This window comes from Macaca fascicularis, chromosome 5 (genome assembly GCF_037993035.2).
Source record: "Macaca fascicularis isolate 582-1 chromosome 5, T2T-MFA8v1.1".
In the NCBI taxonomy this organism is placed as follows: Eukaryota; Metazoa; Chordata; class Mammalia; order Primates; family Cercopithecidae; genus Macaca; species Macaca fascicularis.
The window spans coordinates 38,462,707-38,480,630 of NC_088379.1; the positions used below are offsets into that span (position 1 = coordinate 38,462,707).

Here is a 17,924-nt window from a genome sequence, read left to right on the forward strand (position 1 = left end):
TAATAAAGTGGTTATTAGACTATTAAATTTTGCTGTTGTGCAACAACAGATTTATTTATTTATTTATTTACTTATTTATCTGAGACAGAGTCTCACACTGTCACCCAGGCTGGAGTGCAGTGATGCAATCTCAGCTCACTGCCTCCTCTGCCTCCCGGGTTCAAGCGATCCTCCTGCCTCAGCCTCCCAAGTAGCAAGGATTACAGGCGCCCACCACCATGCCCAGCTAATTTTTTGTATTTTTAGTAGAGACAGAGTTTCACTGTGTTGGCCAGGCTGGTCTCAAGCTCCTGACCTCGTGATCTGCCCACCTCGGCCTTCCAAAGTGCTGGGATTACAAGTGTGAACCACCACGCCCGGCCAGATTTTTAAAAAATGCTATTGCATGCTTTCATATCAGTTGGCCCTATTGAACACTACCATTGGTGGATGACAGTTTGTTGTTCCTGTGGTCCACAAATATAGGCTTAAAACTTGCTTCTTAAATGTGTTATTTTAATTCTTCTGATAGCACACACATCATCTCAGACTGTACTGCTACCAACTTCTTTCATAACAACTGATGTGGATATATTTGCATGACCTTGTGAAATGAAACCACATTCTTTCATACTTAAAAAAAAAAAAAAAAACTTGCTTGTTACGTAAGCACTCAGTTTCCCTACTCTAGAACCTCTCTGATCATACGCACTTCTCATACCCTCTCTGATCATAGGTGTATCTCATACTCTGTCTGATCATACGTGCTTCTCATACCCTCTCTGATCATACATGCTTCTCTACTCTCTCCGATTGCAGGCGCTTCTCATACCCTCTCTGACCATAGGTGTATCTCATACTCTGTTTGATCATATGCGCTTCTCATACCCTCTCTGATCATATACTTTTCATACCCTCTGATCTTCCTTGGAGAAATGGCTATTCAAATCATTTTCCCATTTTCAATGGGTTATTTGTCTTTGTTTTAGGGTTGTAAGATTTCTTTATCTATTTTGGATATAAATATTTTATCAGGTATATGATTTGCAATTATTTTCTTTCAATTTATGGGTTATCTTTTTACTTTCACGATGTTGTCTTTTGAAGCATAAAACTTTTTAATTTTGATGAAGTACAAATTGCCTATTTTTTTCTTTTGTCACTTGCGATTTTGGTGTCAGATCCAACAAATAATTGTCTAAACCAAGGTCAGGAATTCTTTGGCTTTTTCTAAAAATTTTATAGTTTTAGCTCTTACATTTAGGACTTTGATCCATTTGAGTTAATTTTTGTATATTCTGGGATATAGGGGTGCAATTTCATTTTTTGCATGTCCCAACACCAATTGTTGAAAAAATCTATTCTTTCACCCACTGAATTGTCTTGACAATCATTGAAAATCAATTGGCCTCAGATGTATGGTTTTATTTCTGGACTCTCAATTCTGTTCCATTGATCTATATATAGTATCCTATACCAATACTACACTATTTTAGTTGCTTCAGCTTTATAGTAAGTTTTGAAAATGTGAGTTCTCCAACTTTATTCTTTCGTTTTGGGTATTCTGGTCCCTTAAAATTCCATTTTAACCATAGTGATACATTGGTTGAACTAAGTACGGTTGATGAATTATTTTTGTCATCCGAATTCCATAGTTTACATTGGGGTTCACTCTTGAGGTTGTGCAGTCTATGGGTTTTGACAAATGTATAATGATATGTATTCACCATAGTAATACAGTATTGTATAGAACAGTGACACTGCCCTAAAAATCCTCTGTGCTCTGCCTATTTTTCCCACCCTCCCTCCTGGCAACCACTGACAGTTATATCCATAGTTTTGCCTTTTCCAAAATGTCATATAGTTAGAATCATACGGTATGTGGCCTTTTCAGAATGGCTTCTTTCACTCAGCAATTTGCTGCTAAGGTTCCTATATATATTTTCATGGCTTGATAGTTCACTTCTTTTTAGTGTTGAATAATATTCCATAGTCTGGATATACCATAGCTTATTTATCCATTCACTTACTAACAAACAGCTTGATAATCTTGATTGCCTCCAACTTTTAGCAATTATGAATAAAGCTGCTATAAACATTTTTATACAGATTTTTGTGTGGATATAGTTTTCAATTCATTTAAATAAATTCTAAGGAACATGACTGCTGGACTGTATGTTAACAGTATGTTTAGTTTTGTAAGAAACTGCCAAACAATCTTCCAAAGTAGCTGAACCATTTTTCATTCTCACCAGCAATGAGTGAGAGTTCCTGTTGTGCCACACCCTCACTTGCATTTGGTGTTGTCAGTGTTCTGGATTTTGGTCATTCTAATGGGTGTGTAATAGTTGTTGTTTTAATTTGCAATTCCCTAATGACACATGATTTTGAACATTTATTTATCTTTACTTGCCATCGGTATACTGGCTTTGGTGAGGTGTCTGTTCGGATCTTTTACATATTTTAAAATCATGTTGTTCATTTTCTATTGCTGGGTTTTAAGAATTCTTTGTATATTCTAGGTAACAATCCTTTATCAAATGTGTTTTTTGCAAATATTTTCTCCTAGTTTGTGGCTTGTCTTCTCTTTACAGTTGTCTTTTGCAAAGCAGAAATTTCAAATTTTAATGAAGTCCAGCTTATCAATTATTTCTTTCAGGGACCATGCTCTTAGGTGGTATCTAAAAAGTCATCATCATACCCACATTCGTCTTAGATTTTCTCCTATATTCTAGAAGCTTTATAGTTCCACATTTTCCATTTAGGTTTATGATCCACTTTGAGTTAATTTTTGAAAAGGCTCTGTGTCTACATTCATTTCTTGCTTGTGGATGTCCAGTTGTTCCACCACAACTTGTTGAAAAGACTACTTTTGCTCCATTGTATTGCCATTACTCGTCTGTCAAAGATCAGGCAGGGCACAGTGGCTCACACCTGTAATCCCAGCACTTTGGGAGGCTGAGATGGGTGGATCACCTGAGGTCAGGAGTTTGAGACCAGCCTGACCAACATGGTGAAACTCCATCTCTACTAAAAATACAAAAATTGGCTGGCTGTTGTGGTGTGCGACTGTAGTCCCAGCTACTCGGGAGACTGAGACAGGAGAATCACTTGAACCCGGGAGACGGAGGTTGCAGCGAGCCGAGATTATGCCACTGTACTCCAGTCTGGGCGACACAGTGAGACTCCATCTCAAAAAAACAAACAAAAAAAATCAGTTGACTAAATTTATGTGGGTCTTTTCTATGCTTTCTATTCTGTTTTATTGATCTATTCATCTTTTCTTTCATCAGTATCATGTTCTCTGATTACTGTGGCATAAGTCTTAAAGTCAGGTAGTGTCAGTCTTCCAATTTTGTTCTTCTCCTTCAAAACTGAGTTGCGTCTTTTGCCTCTCCATATAAGCTTTAGAATCAGTTTGTCAATAGCCACAAAATAATTTGCTGGGATTTGTATTGCATTCAATCTGTAGATTAAGTTGGGAAAAACTGACATCTTAACAATTCTGAGTTTTCCCATCCATGAACATGGACTATCTCTCCAACAAAGTTTTGTAGTTTTCTTCACATAGATCTTGTATATATTTCATTAGATTTATAGCTATGTATTTCATTTTGGGGATGCTGATGTAAATGGTATTGTGTTTTTAAATTCATGTTCTACTTGTTTGTTACTGGTATAGGGGAAAGAGATTGACTTTTGTGCATTAACATTGTATCTTGCAAACTTACTATAATCACTTGTTAGTTCCAAGAGGGCTTTTTTGTCCATTCCTTCAGATTTTCTACATAGACAATCACATCATGTGCAAACAAAGATGGTTTTTCCCCCTCCCTTCCCAATTAGTATACCCTTCATTTTCTTTCTGGTCTAATTGCTTAGCTACAACTCTCAGTATGATGCTCAAAAGGAGTGGTAAGAAGGGGACATCCTTGCCTTGTTCTTGATCTTAGTGGGAAAATCCTCAAGTTTCTCACCAGCAAGTATGATGTTAGCTGTAGGATTTTTGTAGACATTCTTTATCAAGTTGGGAAGTTTTTCTCTATTCCTAGTTTATTGAGAGTTTTTATCATGAATCAGTGTTAGATTTTGTCACATGCTTTTTTCTCATCCATTGGTCTACAAACATACCTTTTCTTCTTTAGCCTGCTGATGTGATGGATTATATTAATTGTTTTTCCAATGTGGAATCAGCATTGTACGCCTAGAATAAATCCCACTTGGTTACGGTGTATAATTCTTTCTATATTTTGCTGGATTTGATTTGCTAACATTTTGTTGAGAATTTTTGCATCTATGGTCGTGAGAGATATTGGTCTGTAGTTTTCTTTTCTTGTAATGTATTTGTCTTGGTTTGGTATTAGTGTAATGCTGGCCTTAAAGAATGAGTGATGAAGTATTCCCTCAGGTTCTATTTTCTGAAAGAGACCATAGAGAATTGGTATAATTTCCTCCTTAAATGTTTGGCAGAATTCACCAGTGAACCTGTCAGAACCTGGTGCTTTCTCTTTCAGAAAGTTATTATTATTTTATTTACTTATTTGAGACCAAATCTCGCTCTTGTCGCCCAGGCTAGAGTGCAGTGGCATGATCTTGGCTCACTGAAACCTCCACCTCACAAGTTCAAGCAATTCTCCTGTCTCAGCCTCCCGAGTAGCTATGATTACAGGCACCTACCACCACGCGCAGCTAATTTTTGTATTTTTAGTAGAGACAGGGTTTCACCATGTTAGCCAGATGGTCTCTAACTCCTGACCTCAGGTGATCGACCCGCCTCAGCCTCCCAAAGTGCTGGGATTACAAGCATTAGCCACTGCATCCGGCCTAGAAAATTATTAATTGCTGGTCTGATTTTTTAAATAGATACAGGCTATTCATTAGTAATTCATTAGAACAGCTGACATTAATAATTTTTGAGTCTTCTCTCTTTTCTTCTTAGTCTAGCTAGAGGCTAGTCAATTGTATTGCTCTTTTCAAATAACCAACTTTTGGTCTTCTTTCTCTATTGATTTCCTATTTTCAATTTTATTGATTTCTGCTCTAATTCTTATTATATCTTTTATTTTTTTTACTTTTAATTTAAATTTTTTTCTAGTTTCCTAAAGTGGAAGCTTAGATTATTTATTTTTAGAGCTTTCTTCTTTTCTAAAATATGCATTCGATGCTATAAGTTTCTATCTTTGCTAGGCATGGTGGCTCATGCCTGTAATCCCAGCATGTTAGGAGGCCAAGGTGGGAGCATAGCATGAAGCCAGCAGTCTGAGGCTGCCGTGAGGTATAATTATGCCACTGCATCCCCACTCCAGCCCGGGATTCAGAGTAAGACCACAACTCAAAAAAAAAAAAAAAAAACTAAGCAAAAACAAACAAAACAATCAGTGCTTTTACCGCATCCTACAAATTTTACCAAGTGTATTTTCACTTTATTTAGTTCAAACTATTTTAAATTTCTCTTGAGATTTCTTCTTTGATCCGTGTGTTATCTAGAAGTGTGTTGTTTAATCTCCAAGTATTTGGGGATTTTCCAGCAATTTTTCTGTTATTGATTTCTAGTTTAAGTGCCTAAGGCTTGAGATCAGACATTGTATGGTTTCATTTCCATTTGTTCTTCGTTCTTATTTTTGTCTTCTACATTTTTTTACCTGACTTTTGTGGTTTTAATTGAGCATTTTATATTATTCCATTTTCTCTCCTTTCTTAGCATATCAATTTCACTTTTCTAAAACCTTTTTTTAGTAGTTGCCCTATATTTAGCAATATACATTTACCAAGTCCACTGTCAAATAACACTTTACCATTTCACAGGTAACATAAGTACCCTATAATAAATTATTTCTATTTCTTCCCTCCCATTCCTTAAATCATTATCATTAATTCCCTTATATATAAGCATATATTTATATATAAGCATATATTTATATATAAGCATATGTCATTGAATACATTGTTGCTATTCTTATTCAGAACAAACTGTTACCTGTTAAATCAATTAAGTATTAGAAAAAATATTTAATTATACCTTCATTTATTCTTTTCCCAATGCTCTTTCTTTCTTTATGGATATCTCAGTTTCTGACATATCATTTTCTTTCTCTCTTAAAAAAAAAAAAAAAAAAAAACTTCTTTTAACATTTCTTGTTCAAGGCGGGTCTACTGGCAACAAATTCCCTCAATTTTTTTTTTTTTTTTTTTTTTTTTTGGTCTAAGAAAGTCTTTACTTCTTCACTTTTTTAAATCTTTGATTTTAATTTAAAAATTAGCTTAATGATAAGGATATGTTATACCATGTGTACATTTACATGAACACTGTATATTTACCTTGGTTTTATATCAAAGTTTTTACTTAAATCTTTCCCAAGAGAAGAATCACCATCTGTTAGTGACATATTGCAATTAAACTATGAAATGATTCTGAAATTTTTTTTCTATTTTGAAGATACTTTTATTTTTAAGGAGGAATTAGTTTCTCTTCAGATGTTCATTTTTGACTCTGAAAATTTTAATTTTTTTTTTTTTTTTGGTCTAGACTGGTTTGAAACAGTGACATTATTTTGTGTACTAGAATGTCCTCTTGTTTAGACAGATTTATAGTACTAATTAGAAAGCTGCTAACACCCTTACTTCAACTCATCGAGATAATTTAGATTCTTAAAACATAAGGAGAGATAACTTGTTGGAAACATTTTTATAACTTTAGTTAAAAACAGTATAAAAAACATAAAACACTTTTTTTTTTTTTTTTTTGAAACAGGGTTTCACTCTGTCGCCCAGGCTGGAGTGCAGTGGGGTGATCATAGCTTACTGCAGCCTTGAACTCATGCTCAAAGGATTCTCCTGCCTTAGCCTCCCAAGTAGCTGGCACTGCAGGCACATGCCACCATGCCTGGCTAATTTTTATTTTTTAATTTTTTTGTAGCAAAGGGGTCTTACTTTGTTGCCCAGGCTATTCTCAAATTCCTGGGCTCAAGTGAACCTCCCACCTGTGGCCTCCCAAAGTGCTGGGATTATGGGCTTGAGCTGCTACTCCTGGCCATGAAACACAATAAAAAAAATTTTAAGTCTACATGAAAAAATTGTACCTCCTTCACAGTACAGAATCAACTTCCTTATCATTCTTACACAAAAATATTTCTCAATTCCATTTACTGGTATTCAGGGATTTGAATCCTCATATAGTGCTTCTGCAAAAATGTGTGTGTGTGTTTTACATTAAAGCATAAATTAGTGGTATTGTTTGAGTAACCCCCAAATAATGTTTACATGAAATACTCTTTTATTTTTTCCAAGTCTTGATCTGATTACTGACCACTACATCCTTGTAGTATCAAAACACTTAGAACTAAAGCAGCTTTACTGTTGAGTCAGGAGGAAAATGCATGGCAAGAAGTAGTTTCAGTTTGAAAAAGGCAGGTCAAGATCCTTTCACCAAAGTTAGCCACTTTGTGTTTGGCATCTAATCAATGAGGAGTGGACTCCTTCACTGGTGAAGGATAATTTTACAGGATACAGAATTCTAGGTTTGTGGGTTTTAAAAAAATTCTCAACACTTTAAATATTTTATTCCACTCTCTTCTTCATGGTTTCTGAGAATTCAATGTAATTCTTATCTTAGCTCCCCTATACGTAATGTCTCCCCTCCCTTCAGCTTCTTTCACGATTTTTAAAAAATATTTTATTTTTCAGAGTTTAAATATGATATGCCTAGGTGTGATTTCTTGAGCATTTATTTTGTTTGGAGTTCTCTGAGCTTCTAGGACGTGTGATTTGTTGTCAGACATGAACTTGGGGGAAATTAATCATGAGCATTCTTCATTTCTGTTAGTGTTTTTTATCTCTAGCATTTCTTTTTGAGTCTTTATTAGAATTTCTATCTCTCTGTTTATATTTTCCGTGTGCTCTTGCATGTTGTCTACTTTTCCATTACCTCCAGTAGCACATTCATCTTAGTTTTTTTGTTGTTGTTTTTTTGTTTTTTTTTTAGTAGAGATGGGGTTTCACCATGTTAGCCAGGATGGTCTCAATCTCCTGACCTCGTGATCTGCCCGTAAAGTCCTGGTCTCATAATTCCAACACTCCTGCTCTATATGATTCTAGTTCTCCTGCTTGTTCAGTCTCTTCAAACAGTGTTTTTTGCCTTTTAGTATGCCTTGTAATTTTTTGGTGAAATCTGGAATGGTGTGAACGTCCCCTCCAAAGCTCATGTTGAAACTTAATCACCAATGTGGCCATATTGAAAGGTGGGCCCTTTAAGAGGCAAACAGATCCTGTGTGCCCTACTTTCATGAATGGATTCATTCATTCACAGATCCACAGATTCATGGATTAATGGGTTAATGAAGTAGTGGCTCATGATGGGAGTGAAACTGGTGGCTTTATAAGGAGACCTTAGCTAGAACGTTAGCACACTCAGCCTCCTTACCATGTGATATCCTGTGCTGCCTCAGGACTCTTCAGAGAGTCTGCACCAGCAAGAAGGATCTCACCAGATGCACTCCCTTGACCTTGGACTTCTCAGCCTCCATAACTATAAGAAATGAGTTCCTTTTCTTTATAAATTACCCAGTTTTATGTATTCTGTCATAAACAATAGAAAACAACACCAGACAGGATGTACTAGATAAAAGGAGTGCTGGTAAGTAGGCTTTTAGTGGTGTGTGGTAAGGTACAGGATAGGGCAAGTGTTCTGCAGTCCTATGATTAGGCCTCAGCCTTTAGTGAGCCTGGGTGGATGGTGAATCTGTGTGGATGGTGAATGTCACCAGTACTGCCTTATTTTTATTTTTTGAGATGGAGTCTAGCCCTGTCACCAGGCTGGAGTGCACGGGCACAATCTCGGCTCATTGCAACCTTCGCCTCCTAGGTTCAAGCAATTCTCATGCCTCAGCCTCCTGAGCAGCTGGGATTATAGGCATGTGCCACCACACCAGGATAATTTTTTTTTTTTTTTTTTTGAGACGGAGTCTTGCTCTGTTGCCAGGCTGGAGGGCAGTGGTGCGATCTCGGCTCACTGCAATCTCCCCCTCCCGGGTTCAAGCGATTCCCCTGCCTCAGCCTCCCGAGCAGCTGGGACTACAGGCATGCACCACCGCGCCGGGCTAATTTTTTGTATTTTAGTAGAAACGGGTTTTCACCATGTTAGCCAAGGTTTCACCATGTTGGCCAAGCTGGTCTTGAACTCCTGACCTCAAGTGATCCCCCCACCTCGACCTCCCCAAGTGCTGGGATTACAGGTGTGAGCCACTGAGCCTAGCCACCAATACTTCTTAATCTCCCACACTTAAGTGGAACAGGATGGTTTATGGAGGCTGGAGTTGTGTATTTCCCTTCTCCCAAGTAGTTTAGGCTCTGATAAAACCCCAGCAGACTAGGCTTTGGTAGAATACTTTCTCCTGAGGGCAGGTCTTGTTAAGAACTGATTGCTCTGGCATATTTTTAAATGCTTACCTTTTCAGCAGAGGAATCTTTCAGTAAAAATTTAAGTAATTAACCTAACTGTCAGAGGCATTTGAACCAGAGCGACTCCATTTTGAGTGAGGGCTAGGAAAATGAGGCTAAGACTTGCTGGGCTGCATTTTCAGAAGTTAGGCATCCCTCGCCTGTAGATGTTTACAATTAAGGGAACAAATTAATAATGTTTACTAAAACAGACCCAACTTGGCATTCCTAATTTTGCTTTAAAGATATCTATTCTTGCAAAATAATCAAGAAAATTAATCCTTGATCAAAACTCTTGTAGCAGAGCACGTCTCCCCATATATACAAGCATTGTAACGAGGGTGGATGCGTCCCTCCTCTTACTTTCAGGAATGTCCTGCCCTGTCTATGGAGTAGCTGTCCTTTCACCACTTTATTTTCTTAATAAACTTGCTTTTATTCTGCACTGAGAACTCGCCCTGAATTCTTTCCTGCGTGCGATCCAAGAACCCTCTCTTGGGGTCTGGATCCGGACCCCTGTCTTGTAACATAACTGAAAACCCCAGTGCAAAGGCATAGCACCCTACTTAAGAATTTGCAAACATTCATCATTAATTATTTCAAACCATTGATTAACTTTCTCTAAGCCAGATTCCTACCTGATGTCGAAAAGAAAAGCAAAAGGTAGACTGTTTCAACACTTTCAGACGCTTGGGCAAAAAATGCACTTTCATGCTATAAATAACGCAGCACAAATACTATACGACAGGGCTTTATACTTGGGGGAAAGCTGCCAGGTCCAAACTATAAAGGAAAATTATTGGAGCTCATTTTTCCTGCCCACGTTAGCTAGCACATTTTGTTGAAACTGAAAATATATATATATATATTTTGGTGAAACTGAAAAAAAAAAAAAGCAACAACAACCCTATCTTGAAATAAACTACTGTACCTCTTACGCCTCATCCCTTCTACCCCAGAATCCTGGAAGAAAAAAAGATATACCCGAGCTCGTCCAACCCCTCTTTGCGCGGACTGTGTAGGAGTATTTGGCCCATCCTGCCTCCTTTAATCCAACATTCTGCGTCTTTCCTTCAGCTTCCCGGCGCCCCCTTTGGCCACCACTGACATCTTAGTCATCGCGGTCCAAAATATACGCACGCCCCTTTGAGGGCTCGCCGAGCCCGTCTCTCCCGGACAAATCTCATCCAATCAGAGCCAGCCAGGAAGCCGAGGCCCAGCAAGGCCTTGCAACGCCCAACTTCCTGGGGTCAGCTTCTCTGATGTCACGTGATTCCACCCTCCGCCTTTCGCCCACCCTCGCAGAGGGCGGTGCGCTTGACCCGGCCCCGCGAGGCACCGCCTTTCAGTTAGCGCTCGCTGATTGGTCGCTGCTCGCGCGGTCTCCTGGGTGACGGGAACGCGGTAGCCTGCTTGGTGGAGACCGGGTGCGCCTGCGTACTTCATAGTTCGCGTAGCTGCTCGAGCCTGGAGATGAAGGTAAATAACTTACAAATCCCCGGGCCGGGGGCGGGAAAACGCGACTACTGACCCTCGCTCGCTTTTAAAGGAGGGTATCTGTCCCTCTCCCTCCTTCCGAGTTCGTTGGAAATGAGAGAGAGAGGTGACCAGAGAGGGCGGGGGCGAAGTTGGACGGACGAGGGAAAGGAAAGAAAATATGAGAGGAGAGGGCGGAGAGAGAGGCCTCTCATTTTTGGGACTGCAGACGCTGTGGAAGCGGTGCAGAAAGTAGGAACCCCTCCCTGGCCGAAATGAGCGGACTGAATCTAAAGATACCCCAGCTTCGCACGCGGAAAGAACGGGTCGAGTAAACGCGTTTGGAGAGTCGCGGTGAAATTGACTGGGTCGGATATCACGAGCTACCTCATTTCTTGGGGCTACACCTCTGGCAAGACGCGCAGCTGCCCAGCGTCTTAAAAAGAATGAAAAGCCTCCTAAAGAATAACCTCAAGTTGTATTACCTGTGACCAGTTCAATCACCTGCTAGCGAGTGTACATTATTGACAGGAAATCTGCACCCGAACACTCAGGTCTCACGCTCATGTGCCTCATCCTCTGCACGCACAGTTTCTAGGCTTGGGCTTCTTGCCCACCCCACTTTCTGATTTATCCGAGCAGTCTCCCCCTTGCTCTGCTCTGGCAAAGAAATGGAAGGCTCTTTTTTTTTTCTTTTGAGATAGAGTCTCGCTCTGTTGCCCAGGCTGGAGTGCAGTGGCTCAATCTATGCTCCCTGCAACCTCCACCTTCAGGGTTCAATCGATTCTCCTGCCTCAGCCTCCCGAGTAGCTGGGACTACAGGCGCGTGCCACAACGCCCAGCTGATTTTTTGTATTTTTAGTAGAGTTGGGGTTTCACCGTGTTAGCCAGGATGGTGTCACTCTCCTGACCTCGTGATCCGCCGACCTCGGGCTCCCAAAGTGCTGGGATTACAGGCGTGAGCCACCGCACCCGGCCGGAAGGCTCAATTTTAAAATTATTTTAGGTGTCCTCATGCTTCTTCGTGGCTATTAGTGTGGTAATTGGAATTGACGGACCAGTAATCATAACTCCCATTTTTATTTCTAAAGCTCTTTACAATTTATGAAATATTAGAAGTGAAGAGATATTATTCATGATTTACAGTTGAGAATTTTTTGCTGGAGGCAATTTAAGCGACTTACTTAAAGCCCTACAGCTAATAAGCGACAAACAAAATTTAAATCTTGGTTTTTTGGTTGTGAAACTAGCACTTTTTCCTCTGCACGGTATATGGGGCATCTATAGAGCTCCACTGAAGAAAAATAATATGAGATCACAGCTAGAGGCAAGTCAGCCATAGAAGGTAATGAAATTCCTGTTTAAGGACTTGTCACTTGCATGAAGGAGTTCCAGGGTGAAATGGTCACAAAATTGCAAAAGTAAGATGCTTTTAAGTATCCTTTCTTCATGAATTTCTTTATGCTCTACAAAACTTTTATGTCCCATAATCATAGCCCACTTCTACTTTCAATAGAGGTTAATTTCTTCTTTAAGATGTAAAATGAGGCCGGGCGCGGTGGCTCAAGCCTGTAATCCCAGCACTTTGGGAGGCCGAGACGGGCGGATCACAAGGTCAGGAGATCGAGACCAGCCTGGCTAAATACGGTGAAACCCCGTCTCTACTAAAAAATACAAAAAACTAGCCGGGTGAGGTGGCGGGCGCCTGTAGTCCCAGCTACCCGGGAGGCTGAGGCAGGAGAATGGCATAGACCCGGGAGGCGGAGCTTGCAGTGAGCTGAGATGCGGCCACTGCACTCCAGCCTGGGCGACAGAGCGAGACTCCGTCTCAAAAAAAAAAAAAAAAAAAAAAAAAAAGATGTAAAATGCTCATTGGGACAGGGCGTGGTGGGTCACGCCTGTAATCCCAGCACTTTGGGACGCCGAGGCAGGTAGATCACTTGAGGTCAGGAGTTCTACATCAGCCTGGCCAACATGGTGAAACCCCGTCTCTACCAAAAATATTTAAAAAATTAGCCGGGCATGGTGGCATGTGCTTGTAATCCCAGCTATTCAGGAGGCTGAGGCAGGAGAATCGTTTGAACCCAGGAGGTGGAGGTTGCAGTGAGCCAAGATCGCCCCACTGCACTCCAGAGCCTCAACAGAGCAAGACACCGTCTAAAATAAAAATAAAAATAAAAAACCTCATTGCTTTGTGTTTGGTTGGTTATTTATTTATTTTGAGATGGAGTCTCGCTCTGTCACCCAGGCTGGAGTACAGTGGCGCCATCTCGGCTCACTGCAACCTCTGCCTCCTGGTTTCAAGGGATTCTCGTGCCTCAGCCTCCCAAGTAGCTAGGATTACAGGCGCACGCCACCATGCCCAGCTAATTTTTTGTATTTTTAGTAGAGACGAAGTTTCGCCATGTTGGCCAGGCTGTGTTTAATTTTGAGGATTGTAAGAGTTTTGTGTTGCTGCACAGACTAAGTCCCCTGTAATAATATCTAAACTTCATATGCCTAGATATGGGCATCATTGTTTTAATCTATAATTTAACCTAATATTGAAATCCAAATTTTTTCACCCAAACTCATATTCCTAAATGTTCTAGATCAACACTGTCTAATATAAATGTAATGTGAGCCAATGTAATTTCATATTTTTATTGACCATTAAAAATTCTTTAAGAAAACAGGTAAAATTTATTTTAATAATGTATTTTATCTTACCCAGTATATCAAAAAATGTTATTTCAACATGTAATCAATATAAAAATTAACAATGAGATAGTTTATATTCTTGTTTCAGTCGTTGAAATCTGATATACGCTTTATATTTACAGCACGGCTAGGTGGGGATTACTTATATTCCAAGTCCTCAATAGCTACATGTGGTTTGTAGCCTCCATCTTGGACATCACGTTTCTAAATTGTTTCAAGGAAAAGAAAGACTTTTCAGTTGATAACACTATTCACCCAGTAGCCAAGTTAAACACTTAATGATGATGTAAATATACCAATGAAACTAATAGAAGAAAATAATGTTGAAAGGAGTAAAGACATTGTGTATTTTTATCATGTTTAAGATAGCAGTTTTTGTGTTTAATCACCAGGAATCCGTGCCACAGATAATTAACTGAATTCAGGCTTCAATTATTTTAATCTTTAACATCTACAAAACACTAAAATGACACATTTTTATAAAATTAACATTCAGAAGCATTAAAAAGCCAAAAAAATTTATAATAAAAGCTCTCCTATATCTTAAGATCTGTAATTTACCACGTAGTTGCGTATGTTTGGTTGGTTGGTTGATTTTGGTTTGTTTGTTTTGTTGTTAACTTCTAGATAAGCTCTAAAATAATCCTCACCATCCTGAATCCTATTGTTTTCATGACCATGTTTTGATATCTTTTCTGATCAACACTGGATTGTATGTTTTGAAAATATTAAAAATTGTGTTTCATTTTTAGCGTATTTTCTCACTGCTAGAAAAGACTTGGCTTGGCGCACCAATACAGTTTGCCTGGCAAAAAACATCCGGAAACTACCTTGCAGTAACAGGGTAAGAAACCGATGAATGTTTTAAGCAGTGGTTGTATGCCCATGTAACCACACCATCTACTCAGTAAAAGTTTTTTTTGTTTTTTAGACGGAGTCTAGCTTTGTTGCCCAGGATGGATTGCAGCAGCACGATCTCAGCTTGCTGCAACCTCCACCTCCCAGGTTCAAGTGAACCTGGCCTCAGTAAAAATTTTTGTGTAACAATTGTATGGTAGGAAAAGGAATATATTTATCTCCGTTAACATCAAAGTTCATAGAACCTTTTCCCTGGTAATAACTTTTTATATACAAATTATGAAACTTTCAGGAGAAAACACTGAAATCACTTGGATGGCAGCTTTACATATATATAGATAAATAAAAGAAACATTTAGGCCGGGTGCAGTGGCTCATGCCTATAATCCCAACAATTTGGGAGGCCAAGGTAGGCGGATTACTTGAGACCAGAAGTTTGAGACCAGCCTGGCCAACACGGTGAAATGCCATCTCTACAAAAATACAAAAATTAGCCAGGTGTGGTGGCAGGCATCTGTAATCCCAGCTACTTGGGAGGCCGAGGCAGGAGAATTGCTTGAACCTGGAAGGTGGAGGTTGCAGTGAGCCGAGATCGCACAACTGCACTCCAGCCTGGGCAACAGAGGGAGACTCTGTCTCAAAAAAAAAAAAAAAGTATATCATACCTTTATATTCTGATTGCTTTCAGAGCTGATTATATTGTGAAAATCTTTGATCGCCATGGTCAAAAAAGAAGTGAAATTAACTTACCTGGGTAAGTACAGAAGTAGATTTTTAAAAACCTGTCAAGCTTTGTTACCTAAAACATTAAAAAAAATACTGCCTTAAAATTATAATCAAATAGAATCTTTCGCTTCTTCTGTTTGCAAAGGGATTTGTTTTTTTAGCCATAAGTAGTTATGAAATATGTAGAGATATATGAATTAGAGTTTCTATATATAAACACCCATATACTCACAGAGAAGCCTTAAGACAGGATCATAAATCAGACCATGTGAAACAATTGAGTCCACACGAAAGAATTCTTTTAAATTATAAACAAGTCTTAGTGTATGTATAGGCAGATAAGATAAACCTGTGTCTACTTTAGTTTTCCATCTCTAATAAATTGTTGGAAAATACTTACTTTCCACATAACTTTGTAAAGGATAAAGGCTTTATCCATTTTCAGGAAATCATTCTACATTATATTAAGCATAATTGAAGCATTTTTAATGATTCAGTGTAATCACTACCTGTATTAGTTATTTTGCTGATGGTCTCAGTGGTTATTAAGATGTATAAAGGCTCTGTGTGGTGGCTCATGCCTGTAATCCCAGCACTTTGGGAGGCCGAGGCAGGTGGATCATGAGGTCAGGAAATCGAGACCATCCTGGCTAACACGGTGAAACCCCGCCTCTACTGAAAGTACAAAAAAGTAGCTGGGTGTGGTGGCATGCGCCTGTAGTCCCGGCTACTTTGGAGGCTAAGGCAGGAGAATTGCTTGAACCCGGGAGGTGGAGGTTGCAGTGAGCCAAGATTGCACTACTGCACTTCAGCCTGGGTGACAGAATGAGACTCTGTCTCAAAAAAAATATATATATATATATGTGTAGAGTCCCTCACCTAAACTGACTTATGGTGCTGTGCTTTTAAAATTCATGTTTCTTTCTGTAGTTTATTGACCATTTTTGAAAATCAGGTTTTATTTCTCTCGGTCTCTAACAGCCTTTCCTACCTCTTGCCCTGCCCCACCCACCTAATGCCATCATTTTGGCATTTTCCATTAACTCTCTTAATTGTAGCTTCTGGTTTCTATATTCCTGGAAGCAGGTCAAAGAAGCTGTAATTATATGTGAAATGAAAGAAGGCTCAGTAAAAGTTGTCTTTGAGTAAATTGCGTGAGCTTTATTGTGTGATCTCTGTGACATCTATTTCTGTTACATGATGACCTCATTTCTTCTGGATTGTTTTGCTGTATTCATAATAGTGGAATTTGACTGACAGAGGATCCCCAGATAAGGAAAATGCTGTTAAATATATAATCTTTAATTAGCAGATGATTTTGTCAATAATTGGAATAATAGACCATTTCCTATTTATAACTATGTTGTTACCTTAATCAAATTACTCTCCTTATTTTCCATCAAGATATAAAATGAAAATAATGACCAGGCACAGGGGCTCACACCTGTAATCCCAGTACTTTAGGAGACTGAGGCAGAGGATCACTTAAGCTCTGGAATTTGAGGTTATCGTGAACTATAATCACTTGAGCCCAGGAGTGCGAGGTTATAGCCAAGTATAATCGCACCACTGCACTCCAGCCTGGGCAACAGAGCCAGACCTTGTCTCAAAAAAAAAAAAAAAGGGAAAATAATATTTCTTATTCACCACTTTAGAATCAATCTTTCCCTTTTTTACAATCCTATATCTACCCAATCACTCAATTTAGCTATAATTTTGCTTCTTTTCTTTTTTTGAAACAGGGTCTCACTGTATCTCCCAAGCTGGAGTGCAGTGGCACAAACATGGCTCACTGCAGCCTTGACCTCCCGGGCTCAAGTAATCCTCCCACTTCAGCCTCCTGAGTAGCTGAGTAGCATGTGCATGCCACCATGCCCAGCCCCCCTTTTTTTTTCTTTTTTTTGGTAGAGATGGGATCTTGCCATGGTACTCAGGCTGCAGTTCAGTGGCACGATCTTGGTCCACTGCAACCTCTGCCTCCTGGGTTCAAGCGATTCTCCTGCCTCAGCCTCCCAAGTAGCTGGGATTACAGGCATGCACCACCATGCCCAGCTAATTTTTGTATTTTTTAATAGAGATGGGGTTTCTCCATGTTGGTCAGGCTGGTCTCAAACTCCTGACCTCAGATGATCCGCCTGCCTCAGCCTCCCAAAGTGCTGGGATTACAAGCATGAGCCACTGTGCCCAGCCACTTTGTTTCTTATGAATACCTTCTTTTCCTCTCTGTCAATCTAAAATGATCTTTTAAAAGTTGATCATACAAATTATGTCTCGATTCCAGATGTGATTCATTTGTAAAAGTGCTTGATGAGTTTGTTTTATCAAAAGGCAGGGTTCTTTATAGGATTTAAGAAAATCTGCTAACTTAAGTATGATTATATTTAATGTAGTATATGAAAATGCTATTAAAAGTAAAATTTTTAATTTTACCATCCCCTCAACCACAGCAAAAAATTGAAGTTAATATCACCCATGCAGTGAATAGTGAGTTGTATTTCTCACTTTAGAGAGTTTATTATCTGTTCAAAATAGATTGAATAATCTTGTTATAGACAAAAATCACAGTGATTTTACTTTTAAAAAATGTATAGTGATATTTTGCTCTCTTTTTAAAAAGTAACTGTGTTGCCATGGATTGGGATAAAGATGGAGATGTCCTAGCAGTGATTGCTGAGAAATCTAGCTGCATTTATCTTTGGGATGCCAACACAAATAAGACTAGCCAGTTAGATAATGGCATGAGGTAAGAT

The 17,924-nt window shown here is 39.1% G+C and overlaps 1 protein-coding gene and 1 long non-coding RNA gene across 5 annotated transcripts in view; one reads left to right on the top strand and one right to left on the bottom strand.

Moving 5' to 3' along the window:
- LOC102143403 (uncharacterized) overlaps window positions 1–10,607 on the bottom strand; it is a 64,011-nt gene extending 53,404 nt beyond the window's left edge. Inside the window, exon 1 of the long non-coding RNA XR_006698177.3 lies at window positions 10,399–10,607. This is a non-coding gene — a long non-coding RNA (uncharacterized lncRNA). The remainder of the gene's footprint in view (window positions 1–10,398) is intronic.
- Window positions 10,608–10,858: 251 nt separating this feature from the next.
- Window positions 10,859–17,924, top strand: part of WDR19 (WD repeat domain 19) — a 93,929-nt gene continuing 86,863 nt past the window's right edge. For all 4 annotated transcript variants that reach the window (XR_012434785.1, XR_006698179.3, XM_005554696.5 and 1 more), the window contains exons 1-4: window positions 10,859–10,893; window positions 14,343–14,434; window positions 15,137–15,202; window positions 17,792–17,917. Coding sequence is in view for 2 of the 4 variants with exons in the window: in XM_005554696.5 (XP_005554753.1) it covers window positions 10,888–10,893; window positions 14,343–14,434; window positions 15,137–15,202; window positions 17,792–17,917 (290 nt within the window). In the remaining 2 variants the exon portion in view is untranslated. The remainder of the gene's footprint in view (window positions 10,894–14,342; window positions 14,435–15,136; window positions 15,203–17,791; window positions 17,918–17,924) is intronic.